Source organism: Microplitis mediator, chromosome 9, assembly GCF_029852145.1.
Source record: "Microplitis mediator isolate UGA2020A chromosome 9, iyMicMedi2.1, whole genome shotgun sequence".
NCBI classification, from domain to species: Eukaryota; Metazoa; Arthropoda; class Insecta; order Hymenoptera; family Braconidae; genus Microplitis; species Microplitis mediator.
In genome coordinates, this window is record NC_079977.1 from 6,177,516 (window position 1) to 6,192,332 (window position 14,817).

Genomic DNA, 14,817 nt, shown 5'->3' on the forward strand with positions numbered 1-14,817 from the left:
TGGAAGTCTTCAAAAAAAATTTCAAATTCTTTACTAAATTCAAAAATTTTTTTAGCAGCGATAACTTTTGGATAATTTACTTGGGCTGATTATCGAATGAAATCCATAGTATAAAAAAAAAATTTTCCTTTCCAAAAACCTTCTATAACATATATTTATCTCATATATTTATAAAGATCGTAAATCGAACTCCAAAATTATTTAAAACTAAAATACATTCACCTCCCACTTTTTTTTCAACAAAAATAATTTCCAATCAACTTTATTTTATTATTTACCGCATAATTTTTTTTTTCAATTATTTACTAAATTTTTTACAGATTTCTATTGCCCAAGAAAAAAAAAAATTACCTGATCTCAATATTGAAATCCAGTTCATCGGTTTCCGGTTTACAAAAAAACGTCTTAAATAAACGGTAGCTAGTATCCAGTCAAATTATAGCTCATTCATCTTGCTTTCATTCATCTCATAAACGTAATCCTCCTCTCTCTTAGCCGGCACCTTATGCTCGGGAACTCACCGGGTCCTAACTCATCAGTAATAAGCAAAAAAGATCACCCAAGAAACCCGATTGTAGAATTAACTCTACTCCACTCTACTCTAGAGAGTGAGAGGTTCTCTATAGAGATAAAAATAACACAAAGAAATTATCTACTTGGGCGAGATAAAAAGCGTGGCAAAGTCAATTTTACTCCCGGACCACTGAATTATTTTAATCCCACATTTTATATAAGTATCCATCGCGCATATTTGTGTTTGTTACTTTATTTCTACATCATTACAACACTATTAGCATGGCGAATTAATTAAAAAAAAAAATTTCAAATTTTTATTTTTAATTAGTTCTACATTTTAATAAAAAAATTAAATTAATATTTATAATTATCTATCATTTTTTTACTAAAATGACTTTTAACTTTTTAATGAAAAAAAAAAAAAAAAGTTAATAAAAAACAGGGAAGTGGATTCGAACCGCGTACTTAGCGTTTGTAGAGAAGAGAAATGAATTGTGAGTTTTAATAGCCGTTTTTTATTAATTTTAGGTTCATTTTGAACAAGAGAGGATCAAAATCACAATCAGGCCATCGCTGGAGGCCTGGGAACTACTTTTAGACCCAGAAACCACAAGTTTGGGAGGCTATGATCAGCATGGAGTTACCGCCGCATTCGACGCAGCACGGCGGACTTCATCTAGGAGTCGGCGTGCCCGTCAATCCAGGTGACAGTGCACTGGCTGCTATGCACTCACACCATCAAGAATCTATGGGGCTTCAGCATCACGGCCATGGGAACAACACTGGAGGTATGAATGAGGAGACTAAGAAAAAACGTACGTTTCTTCTACGAATCCGTTTTTTTTAATTATCCGTAGAGAGAGGGTTAAATAGGCTACCTAATTTTTTTTTAATTACATACAGAGGTAAAATGGGCTATCTAAAATAATTATACTGTCATAAATTTATTAAAGTTGTAGTACTGAAAAAACAAACAATTTCTCAAATATTAGGGATTTATTAAAAGTCAAGACTTCATATTTTGAAAATTAACTGTTAAATTGCTAATTAATTAAATATTTTTTATGGGCGGCCCATTTTACCTCACACTAATTTGTTTTTAACCAGAGCTTGTAAATAAAAAACTGATAACCGCCTTGTAGACCAGCCCTAAAACTCGAGCTCTTCAAGCTCTTCAAGCTCGAAAATAGTAATTTCGCACTTTCCATTGCGAAAACTCAAGTAATAAACAATAATAAAAAAAAATAATGGAGTAACTCATTGTTTTTTTGTTTTACATCAGCTATATCTTTGGAAATAATGAAGCGATTTTGCTTTTCAAGGTGACATTCGACGCATTTTTTTTATTACTAACGTAAAAAAAAAAAATGTCGTCAATTAGTTCAAAAATTTTAATTTTATTAGAAAAAAACACTTTTTCGAAATTCTTTCGACAACGGTTTCTCTTGAACTAATGAACCGATTTTGATGGTTGAGGTGGCATTCGATGCGGCTTATTATGATTAAAAGCTCAATAGCTTTTGGAATCAATCCATCGAGTACATTTAATTTTTTGAATATTTCCAAATCTACTAAACCGATTATGCTCAATTTTTCTCAAGTTGTTAGAAGTAATAAGCCGCTTCAAACGCCGGCTCAAAAAGCCTAATCGGTTCATTCGTTCAAAAGTTAGAATATCTACATACATCCGTCCCTCACAGAAAAAGTATATATCCGCATATATTCAGGCAAATCTGAATATATGCCACATATATGAGACATATATTCAATTTTGCCCGTATATATCCTGGATATACTTTTTTGAACCTCAAAATGTCGAGATCTATTGGAAATTCGGTTTTCAAAAATCGGACTGAAACCAATAACTTCAATTTTTTTGAAAATTTTGAATTATTTCAGCGGGAAATTCAAATTTTCTTTAATGTCTTATAAATATTTTATTATAACTAAACTTTGTAATTTCTTACAAACATCTCAATTATTTTTCCAATAAATAACCCAACAAAATTAACACGTTGTCAGCTAATAAATAAACTGGATTAAAAGCAAACCAGTACCAGTCTAGTACAGTAAAGTATCCATTTAATGAAGAGATGAGTAGTTACATTAAGTGTGGTAATTGATCTCCTTCTTGTCCGCATTTTCGACTGGATGCCAAGTTTATAAACAAGTCTTTAGCCCCAGGGTATTGTAGAACGCCCGGTATGGCATATAATATACCGACACCAGACTGCCCTGGACGTATGTTAGTCCATGTTGGCAAACTTGATTTATGTGCTACTGCCTCTGGCGACAATCAACGGCAATAAAACATCCCGTATGTCAATCAGAGCAACACCTTATAGACAAAGAATTGATTCTTTACTTATTAAGACCACACACAAATTACAAGATCATAAAAAGAAATTATGATCTTTACTTACTCGTTTAATTTAAAATCGTGATGAACAAAAAAATTATATAACAAACTTTTACGAGTACAGTGCAAGCTAACGGTTTCTCTTGACAGACATCTTTGTTTGTTAACAATTGCGTTAACAAGCTTACGCATTTACACAAACTAGTTTTTTTTTTGTAACAAAGAGTAAATGTAACAATTGTTTGGGCTTGTTTTTTGTTAAAGGGCTCTGTTGAGCGGCTGTAGGACAAATGGGAACTGCGTGGGGTCTTAATAATTAAATTTCATGATAATTGATTATGATTATTTGAATTAATTATTGATACGGACCACACAGAATTTATTTGACGTGATTTATTTTGTTGAAATTAAATGTTAAGGGATTTTTTAAAGGTTTTGTATGGAAATATGCCGCCGATTTATTAAAGTGTAAGTGGAAATTGTGGGAATTAAACCGAAGCTGGAACAAATTGCAATTTTTTTTTTTATTTGAAAAAGGTCGAAGTGTGAAGCGAATTATTTTTTCAGAATTTTCAAATTTATTGGAGATGAAAAAAAATTTGCGGGAAATTTAAAAAATTGAATTGTTAATTTTCATTGAAGTAGACGGTTTTGAAATGATGCCAGTTTCTGGGTTTAAAAAATTTTATTAGACTCAATAGTTTAGCAAAATTTTTTTCAAAATCAAAATCGAGATCGAAACTCGAATTTAAAATTTTGGTCCATAACTGTCTGCAAAAAAAATGTTGAGTTAAAATTTGAAAATTTTGTTTTTTAACTCGATTCAAATTTTGAAATGAGCTCAGTAAAACTTGGTGTTATTTTTTTTTTGACAAATGCAAATTTTTTTTGAAAATCAAAATAGAAATGAAAATATTTCCAAATTTTTGTTTATATTTTTGTCCATGTGTAAAAAAATATTGAGTTCAAATTCATAAATTTTTCTTTTAAACTCAATTCAAATTTCGAAGTGAGCTTAGAAAAACGTATTGCTATTTTTTTTCCTTGAATTTTTAGTTCAGTCCTCAGTGACTCAAAATAACTTTTTCAAAATTTATATATTAGTTTCGTACTACAAAAATTTTAGTCCTTCATTCCAGGAGCTTCGAAACAGATAGTAGATTATATTTATGCTTCATCTTTACAAACGATCCAGCTCTACAAATAACGTAGCTGCAATTTTACATCTAGACTCTGACATATATTGCACTTGTCATAATAAATAGCTACACCCCTTTTATTTTTCCTACCTAACATACAGTCTCATATGTTAAACTCACATTATATTATAACTTATAAATTATCACAACAAAATATAGATAAATAGTTTTAATATAAATATGTTTTTTCTTTTTTTTTGTAGATGATGGCCATGGTATGAACCAAGACGGTAAGTCCAATTTAGATTTAACTGAAAAATCTATTTATTCATTTCGTAGTATAAAATATATTCATGTCGTGATTCATCAAATTAGAGACAGTCCGATAGTACTTTGTACTCGATGCAATAGCGTGTATCGTGAATCGTAAATGTAACTGAAGATCTAACGATATTACTCATTGCTTTCATATTTATTTATACTGCGTAATTAGTACGGATATAAAAAAAAAAATATGATAAATTATATAAAATTTATATTTTCTAATTTCAGTTTTAAATTTATTTTCGATAGCTGACTTTACTTTTTTTTATTCAAATTATGAAATCAAAGAATTTTTTAAATTTTGATTGAGCAAAAAATATCCTGTTTGATTTTTTTATATTTATGAAAAATTATTTTTTTATCATGAAAAAAAAAATTTTGTCTAGATAATTTGACTCAAAGTGATTAAGAATGAGAAGTAAGTAGGGACAAATTTAAATTTCAATGCAATTTATCTTTGAAATAGAAAAAAATTGAAAAACGAACTGCATCGTCACTCTGAACGTAACAGATTCGTGCGTTTTTCCGATGATATATATTTTTGATCTATCATATTTATTTATACGTAACTAGTATGAAAGCAAAAAAAGTCTAAATAAAGATATATATAATACATTATGTAAAATTTTAATTTCGAAATCTGGACAGTGAATATAATTAAATTGACATTAGATATTGAGTCACAGAATTTAATGTCTAAGTAAAATCTTGATGTTTAAATAATTTATGAATTAAATAGAGAAAAATTCGAAAATTATAATTTTTTTAAATTCACATACGCGGTTAGAAATTTTGTGTATATGTGTTAAAAAATTATTTGGTTAGATTTTTTGTTGATTTTCAACACAGAAATCTGTTAATTCAACACAAACCGCAAATGATTAGAAAATCTGTAATGTAACACATTTCTGTGTTATTCGAAAATTAACACAAAATTTGTGTTGTTTAGCTAAACACTCCCGCGTGTTTCTTCATTACTATAACCAAGCAAAGCATTGTAGCAGCATTGTCTGCAAGGAAACTTGGATTTCAATTGATTTACAATTAAATATAATCATAGATAACTTTAATATTTTTATGATCAGGCTCAATGATTTTTTATTCTCATTTTCCAGGAGGATAATTCATAGCTCCGTTTTTTAGAAAAATCACAGAAAATCGAACTAATTGTTTGTTAAATTGACAAAAGTTGTACTAAGGGTAGATCAGTATACTTGAGTTGCTTAGATTATGTGCTTATATTTATTAGTTAATTTTAACACGAAAAGTCTGTTAAATTTACACAAATTTTCTCTCAAAACAACAGATTTTGTGTTCAATTTTTTAACTTAAAATTTGTGTTAAATATCAACACGAACGCAATGTGTTGGATTAACACAAAAAGTCTGTGTATGAAAAATTCCAATTTTTTTTTCGTATGCTCAACTAAAGTTGGTTAAAAATACAAAATGAATTCTGAAATGCCAAAATTTTGAAGTAATTAAGACTTAGAATGGCAAAAAAATGAAAATGAACTGCATCGTCACTGAATGTAACAGACCCCCACGTTTGTTTAGTAAAACCAACTCGACTTGATCAAAAATTGAAATTTTTCTGTCATTCGTTTCATAATCTGCTCTACTGGGTCTAAAAAGTATTAAAATAAAATAAAAAAAATTTATGACCAAAGTAGGTGGGTCATTTTTTACATAATTAATATTTACCTGGAAGTGGTGATTACATAATTATATTTAGTGACATAAACAGTGTAAGTTAATTCTGTATGATGTGAACTAGACCGCAATGTCTGAGTTCCCATGTGCATTCATAAACTGCAATGTTATTTATTATTTAAAAAAGAACAAAAGACGAAAGTGAAAATAAGTATGAAAAAGTGATAAAGACTCCCATGAACTTACAATAGATAATAACATATGTGCAATGTACATATATTTATATATATGTAGACATGTGTGTCAAGTGCATTTATAAACTAGTCCTTGCTCACTCTTCTGGAAGATGGATAAAAAAAAATGCGGGGGAAGAAGAAGAGAAAGAGGAAATGTTTTGCAGGACGTGAGGTATACCGGTGGCTATATATGTAGACAGGGGGTAATCATGTAGATGGAGTTTAAATAAGGGTTTAATGTGCTAGCTTGAGGTGTGAGAGACGCACCTCAGGCTCACACGGACCACAGACTCAATATAATATTAAACAGGTATTTACATTCGTAAATTGTTTACGTCAGATCGTGATGAAATCTGTCAGAGTTTTGTTTCGTAGCAGTGCAAACTGTTAACTAAGATTGGGCCCGTGCCTCCAGGCTTTTTCAACTTATCAGCCTTCTTCATTTTTTTTTACAACGAGATGGAATAAATGATTTTGACGGGGGCTTTAGTCTGATAATTGGGACCAGTGTGAAAATTTATTAATTTCTTAAACTCATTTATCCAACTGCGGTTCAAGTTTTCTTGGCGCCATTCAAAAAAATTTTAATGAGAGCTGTGACATATTACAATATTTTTTATCATTTTTTACAGTTGAAATTTTTCAAATTTCCCGCGCAAAAAAAAGGATTTTCTTGGGGCAGAGAGAAATTTTTCTGTGCAGAGATAAAAAATTTAAAAAGTTTTAAAAATAATGATTGTACAATTTTTTACCAGTCATTGAGTATTGGAATTTAACGGGGACCACTACTGTAGAATTTTGAAAAAATCGATTTTTTTTGTATATTTCGATAGTCTATACCTTCAAAAATAAAATACTACAATTTCGAGTGCATAACTCGAATAGTTTCTTTGAGTTACAGCCGCTTATCGGTTCTCAAAAATACATTTTTCAAAATTACTGCATCTATAAGTCGAAGACAAATCATCCGATCGATTTTATTCGAATTGCAGCTTCTTTTATATATGTTTCTACGTACTATAAACCTTCAGTTTTTCCATCGAATCAAAAATCCAATTTTGCCAGACCAAAAATCATGAAATTTTCGCGCGAAATTTGAAATTTTTTTTAAAAACTCCGCCATTTTGTTAAATTTCAATTTTTTTTCTTAGCCCGAGGGTCATGGTACGGGAAATCCCTTCTAGTTCAATAAACTTTTTGGTTTTTTTTATTTCCTGCACTGCGCAGGTCGCTATCACTGCAGTAGGGTTTTTTTTTTTTGAGCGGGAGATTGTGAATAATTCAGTGAGTTTTTAATTTTTTGGTCCAAAAATTTTATCTTGTATTCATTATATATCTACAAATATATCCTTAAAACATTAAAACATTCCATACTGTAGTTTTCTTTAAAAAAGTTCCCAAAAATCATTTTTTTCCCGCGGTCACCTTAATGGTCCTCCTTAAAAAAATAGTAAATTGATTTAACGATCGTAATTATTTAAATATTGATCTTACGAAATTTTTCATTGATACAAAAGTTGCAGGAAATTTAATTTCCAACAAATTTGTTCCTCATAAAAATTCTTTTAAAATCATCCATTTAAAAGTTACAGCTCTTTAATGAGTAAAAAACATTCTATTCAAAAACTATATCATGATTAAATTGGCGGTAACTTTTAAACACTCGACTTTAGGAAATTTTTAAATGAGACCAAAATTGTAGCAAATTAAATTCCTTTTCCAATGATCATAAACACTATATATGTATCTCATATATTTACAGAGATCCCGTCAATCAATTCTAAAATCAACGCTCGACTCTTGGTCCTTTAGTCAAACCACTTTAAAAGTTTCTAAAAAAAGGACATTGGAACATCATAAAAATTTATCAAAATAAGCTCATAAATTTTCTTACTTTCCCCATCTCTAAAAGTAATTACCAAAATTTCCTATCAAAACCTCCAGCAGGTTAAAAAAATGAACACCAATTATTAAGACACGTAATAGATATTAAGAAGCATAACGATCGTAACACTCGAGAATGCGAGTAGCCGTACACTCGATTATGTAAGATAACACAAGTTAACTCGCTCTACTCCCCATCGTCGAAACTCACTCACACACTCACACACACACAATCTCTCGTAGCCACGTATCTCGAGAATGCGAGGATAGATTCCACTCTCGTTTATCCTTGCTCAAAGACTTTATCGCCAGCAATTCGTTTTAGGACTGCGTTACAGCATCCCACACGTTTCCGATGATCAACCACAGCCTTAGCGCAATGAGTAAAAAAAACAGATCTCACACACTCGCTCTTACCTTCATATCTCATAAGCTAACGCTTAGATTTAAATTCTTGTAACCACGCCTGCTCTACACACGCCAAGTCCACATACTTAATTTTTATTAATCAAATAAATAAACAAATAAACAAGTAATCAAATATCACACATCAAGTATCGCACTTACAATATAATCCTCTTTGCTATGCCACATTTCGCTTACACACATGCGCGCACACTTAGACTACATCTAATCGCAATAACGGAGCGTTATCCTTTAGCTCAAAAAAAAAAAAATATATATATATATATATGTAATTTGTTACGCGATTGAGATTCTCATATAATTTGTTATGCTCAAGCGTTGAGATTATTAACTTGATTGTGCATTACCCATTTATTTTATTTAAAATTTTTTCCCGGTCTTATTCTTGTCTTGTCTTTGTCGGTTGTTATTATTATTAAATATAAATGTGTATATTCATGACAATTTCGACTCACCTAGATTATATGTAATAATAAATATATTAGAGCTGATATACGACAGAAAATTATCGAAACGTGTGATGGGGATTTGAAATTTTTTTCGTGTCACCGAATATTTATGGGAAGTGGGAGTAAAATTATGAGGAAGTGTCGTATCGAGGCAGAGACGATTGTAGTTGTTGGCTACAATTTTATTTTTTTATTTACTGATCCAAGTAATGTTGAGTTAGGAGGTAAGAGGTAAGTTGGAGATGGAGATGGAGTAAAACCGTATTGATTGGGATGCTTTGGACAGTGATACGGTCTGATGTCGGAATGCTTTAGAGAGGATGCGTGACGAGGTACGTGACGTGTCAGTTAGATCTCGGATCGGTTGGTATGGACGATAAGGGATAGAAGATGGAGGATGGAGAATCTTTTCATGTTGCATTTACTTTTGTTCGCATGTGCATATGGTTTTGTCTGCAGCTAACCGATGCCTAAGATCTAGGTTGACCAGGGTGTGGCTTCTCTTTCTCTTTCTTGCAACGGTATTACACTCTGCATACCTATCATTTTAATCAAAATCCCAGAGGATTTTTGTTTTTTTTTGGATCTTCTTTTTTTGTAATTTATTTAATTATTTTTTGCTGGAATTTTGGTCAATTAATATTTGAAATTTTTTAGGAGTGACTGAAAATATTTAAGTTTAGAGAAAATTTTTTTAGCTTTTGAGAAAAAAATTTGAAGTGAGAAAACTTTGAATTTTTCAATAGAGAAATTTTGAAAATTTAAAAATCTCAAAGTATCTGAGTTACAATTTTTTGTTTGTGCTCAAAATTTTATCAGAATTCAAAAGACAGTTTGTAAGAAAACTATTAAAATATCATAATTTTTAAAAATAAATTTTTTAGAAACGAAAATTCGAAATTATAAAATTTAGAAATATTTCCAGATTTTTCAAAACTACAAATATAGATGTCAAAAAATTTTTTTTAATGCATTTTTACTATTTTTTTTTTTTCCATAAAAAAAAGTTTTCCATTTCCTAAAATTTTTAATCTCGATCCTGATCTAAACTTCAAAGTTATCAAAGCTATGAACTACTGAAATTCATAATTTTGTTCAAATTTTAACCGAATGTTTAAAAAAAAATTTCTAAATAATTCCAATAAACTTTTTGATCTGAAGTTAGACAATTAACAATTTTTGGAATTTTTTTTTCAATGATTAAATGACAAAAAAAAAAAAAACTAAAAAAATGCACATGTAGAAAATTGAAAAAACTACAAGTATAATTTTTCTGAATATTTTTTTTTTTATAATTCATCATTTTAAAAAAATCCAAAAATTATGAGACGTCGACTTCAGATGATCCTGAAATTAGTAGACAATTAATAATTTTCAAATTTTGTTTTTAACGACTTAATTTAAAAAAAAAAAAAAAAAACTAAGAATATGCACATGTAGAAAATTAAAAAAACTATATGTGCAATTTTTTAAAACATTTTTTTTTTCTTAACTAATCGATTTTTTGAAATTCAAAATTTAATAGACTTGTTTTTTTAACTAAAAACAAAACTTTTTATTATCTTATCATAATAAACAAACAAATATATATATTTATATATTAATAAGTCAATCACGCCTCTATAATAAAATGCGTACACGCTTGTCATATTTACTAATAATTATCCCACTCCTTAGATTTCCTATACTCATTATTTGCACTCCTTCTAATACAATAATAATAATAATAATAATAATAATAATAATGATCTAGTATATTATCTAATAAAAATTACTTCAGTATTTTTTAACTCAACTGATATCTCAGCCCATGAAAAAAAAAAAAAAAAAAATATGTTGCATCTATAAATGAATTTTATGTATTCCAATTTTCTCTGGTCTTTCTTCTTTTAAAATTATTTAATACAGGTATTATTACATACTACAGTACAGAGAAGCTAAGAGTCCGCGTCCTTGGAAGACCATTAAGTCTTGTAGAACCGTTACTAAATCGATCGTATGATAACGGCCCGAGAAAACGTTAAGTGTTACTCTATATATTTATAATTACAATTATAATTAAAATAATAGTTTTTAAAAAAAAAATAACAATAATTTTATTTGAAAAATAAAAATACTTTATAAATATTTATTATTTATTATTCATTGGATAGAATTAAGTGGACGGTAAAAGTAACTAATGAAAAAATCTAAATTCGAGTTAGAGCTGATACGAGATATTAAATAGATAAGAGAGCCTTAGGCCACCGGTCCAGAGAAAGTCGTAGTTGTGATTCTAGCGGTATAACGACGCTCGCAAGCTGCTGCTTGATATCAGCAGCAGCAGCAGCAACAGCAGGAGCAGCAGGAGTATAGACTAGAGTATGTAGAATTTGCAGCATGCAGAGCTTGAACGAGTATATAAAACGAGCCGTCGTATCTATCAATGATCGCAATCAAGAAAACTCGACTGGGTTGGAAATAAAAAATCAAAGTGAGAGAGTAAGAGAGGGAGAGAGAGAGAGGGTGAATTTAGAGCGTATATTAGAACGAGATCTTTTACATTATGTTTATTGCCGAGGACGAGGACTCATACGCTGATACTTTTATAATGATATGCCAATTAGTTGCTATTTTATTTATGCCTACCAGATAATTATTTTTAGTGTTGGCTGCCTTTTTTTTTTTAATGATTAATTCGAGTCGAGCTTTGATTTTAGAATTGATTGACGGTATCTCTGTAAATATATGAGATACATGTATAGTGTTTATGATCATTGGAAAGGGAATTTAATTTACTACAATTTTGGTCTTATTTAAAAATTTCCTAAAGTCGAGTGTTTAAAAGTTACCACCAATTTAATCATGATATAGTTTTTGAATATAATTTTTTTTAACAGTTAAAGAGCTGTAATTTTTGAATGGATGATTTTAGAAGAATTTTTATGAGGAACAAATTTGTTGGAAATTTAATTTTCTACAACTTAGGTATCAATGAAAAATCTCGTAAGATCAATATTTGAATAATTACAATCGTTAAAACAATTTACTATTTTTTACAAGGGGGACCACTAAGGTGACCGCAGGAAAAAAGATGATTTTTGGGAATTTTTTTTAAGAAAACTATTGCATGGAATGTTTTAATATTTCAAGGATGTATTTGTGGATATATAATGAATATCAGATTAAATTTTTGGACCAAAAAATTCAAAATTTCCTGAGTTATTCACAATTTCGCGCTCAAAAAAAAAGTCCCTCTGCAGTGATAGCGACCTGCGCAGTGCAGGAAATCAAAAAAACTAAAAAGTTTATTAAACTAGAAGGTATTTCCCGTACCATGACCCTCGGGCTAAGAAAAAAATTGTTCTTTAATAAAATGGCGGAGTTTTTAAAAAAAATTTCAAATTTGGCGCGAAAATTTGATGATTTGATGATTTGGCCTGGCAAAATTACAGTTTTGATTCGATTGAAAAACTGGAAGTTCGTGGTACGTAGAAACATGTATCAAAGAAGCTGCAATTTTGATCAAATTTATCGAATGATTTGTCTTCGAGTTATAGATGCAGCAATTTTGAAAAATGTATTTTTGAGAACCGATAAGCGGCTGTAACTCAAAGAAACTATTCGAGATATACACTAGATTGTAGTATGTTATTTTTGAAGCTACAGACTATCGAAATATGCAAAAAAAAATTAATTTTTTCAAACTTCCCATTAGTCCCTCTTTAACAATTTGATAATTTTCTCAATTTTCAACATATCTTTTAAACCATTAATCTCACAAAATTATTTATTGATACCAAAATTATAGAAAATGAAATTTCCTTTTCAACGAACCCCCACGATGTTTAATTATTTTAATATCAGAATCATCAAAAAATATTTTTCCAAAAACATCATTCGGTATTAAATAATTTGATTAATAAATCTTTGAATATAAAATTTATAAGCCAATAATGAAAACATCAATATGTTAAATACCACCGTAATTATCTAATTATATATATAAAAGGTTCATTGAACAAGCGATAGAGCATAACGGCTATTTAAACAGACAAGCTGATGATTTCTTCCCTCTTTAGCTTTTAAAGAGCAATCGATCATTATTTACTCTCGACTCCCTGTTTGCTTATCACTATTATTATTATTAATAATCTCGAGAGTGCAGTACACTAATAAATAAATATATAAAAAATATGTATAACAAAATTTTGTCAGTTAATATTTTAATCTTTGGTCTAGTTTTCCGCATGAACTGATTGTAAACTGGTTCGTGAGCATCCAACCGTTGTATTAATGGGTACACGGTAGTCAATGCATTTTCTTCCATCCATAACACTCTTACAGATTATCACTCTCCTTTATACATTAGTATATAAACAGACGCGTGCCGGTTAATTTTATATAATGTCACATATTACACACGTGTTCGTGTTCATTTTTTATTCTCTATGTTTTTAATTTCAATTTCAAATTATTTTCATTTTTATCGAATTATTTAATTACACAAAAAGAAAATTATAGGAAGTTTTGCTATGCATTATGGGAATAGTTTCCATAGTGGTATAGGAATTGTACCCATACTATTATAAGCATGGTTCCCATCATAATATATGGGAATAGTTCCCATAATATATGGGAATAGTTCCCATAATATATGGGAATAGTTCCCATAATATATGGGAATAGTTTCCATAATAATATGGGAATAGTTCCCATACCATTATGGGAACCATTCCCATAATATTATAGGAATGGTTCCTATAATAGTATAGGAACTATTCCCACAATATTATGGGAATGGTTCCTATAATGGTATAGGAACTACTCAAATAGCATTATGGGAACCATTCCTATAATATTATAGGAATAGTTCCCATACTATTATAGAAACCATTCCTATAATGTTATGGGAATGGTTCCTATAATTTATAGGAATAGTTCCTATATATTATGGGAATGATTCCCATAATATTATAGAAAGTATTCTTATAAATTATAGGAACCATTCTGATATATATTGAAACCATTCCTATAATTATAGGAACCATTCCTATAATTATAGGAACCATTCCTATAACGATATGGGTATCATTCCCATAATTATAGGAACTGCTCCCATAATTTATGGTTCTAATTCCTATGTTGGTATAGGAAAAAATTTTATAAAATTATGGGAACCACTGCCATAATTTTCTTTCCGTGTATTTATATTTATCTAATGAAATTTTTTTGATTGTGAGACAGATATTAAGTGGACATATAAGTGATATAAATAAGAAATGAGTGAAAAAAATTTTTTGATGGAGATAAGAATTTATGAGCTGCCGACGTCTTGATTCGAGATGTGCCGGAAGAAAGTGCGTACGTCAGCAAGTGTGAAGGTGGTTATAGTTTATTATATATGTATATATATATATATATATATATATATATATGTATACGTAGGGTATAGAGATATCGAAGTTAAGAGTTGGGAAGAAATTCCAGATGACATTTAATCAGATAAGACGTGTCAAATATAGACGTAGTCATAATCGTGCAAGAATAGATTTATCTGATCTAAGACTGAGTGTCTCCAGATGTCTAGAAAGTATATGACATATATATATAATAAAAATTTTTTTTTTGCAATTAAAAATTTTTAATTTAAAAATTTGGGGGTCAAACTTTTTTTTGAAACTCAGTTGTGGCAAAGAAAAAATTTTGGAAGAAATGTCTATGAATCTGAGAAAAATAAAAAATGTTTATTTGAGATAAAAGTTTGTTGAACACTGACCTGAAAGCTTAATATAATTGTTTATTTATTTTTATCGAGGATGAAAAGCAAAATTAGACAATAGCTGTGTGTTT

General features: G+C 29.4%; 1 protein-coding gene across 4 annotated transcripts in view; it reads left to right on the forward strand.

Moving 5' to 3' along the window:
* Positions 1-14,817, forward strand: part of LOC130674613 (paired box protein Pax-5) — a 106,224-nt gene that overhangs the window by 19,250 nt on the left and 72,157 nt on the right. For 3 of the 4 annotated variants that reach the window (XM_057479991.1, XM_057479995.1, XM_057479994.1), the window contains exons 2-3: positions 1,045-1,331; positions 4,278-4,304. In XM_057479991.1, coding sequence (XP_057335974.1) covers positions 1,142-1,331; positions 4,278-4,304 — 217 coding nt within the window. In that variant the 5' untranslated portion in view covers positions 1,045-1,141. The remainder of the gene's footprint in view (positions 1-1,044; positions 1,332-4,277; positions 4,305-14,817) is intronic. The other variant, XM_057479992.1, reaches the window with a different exon arrangement.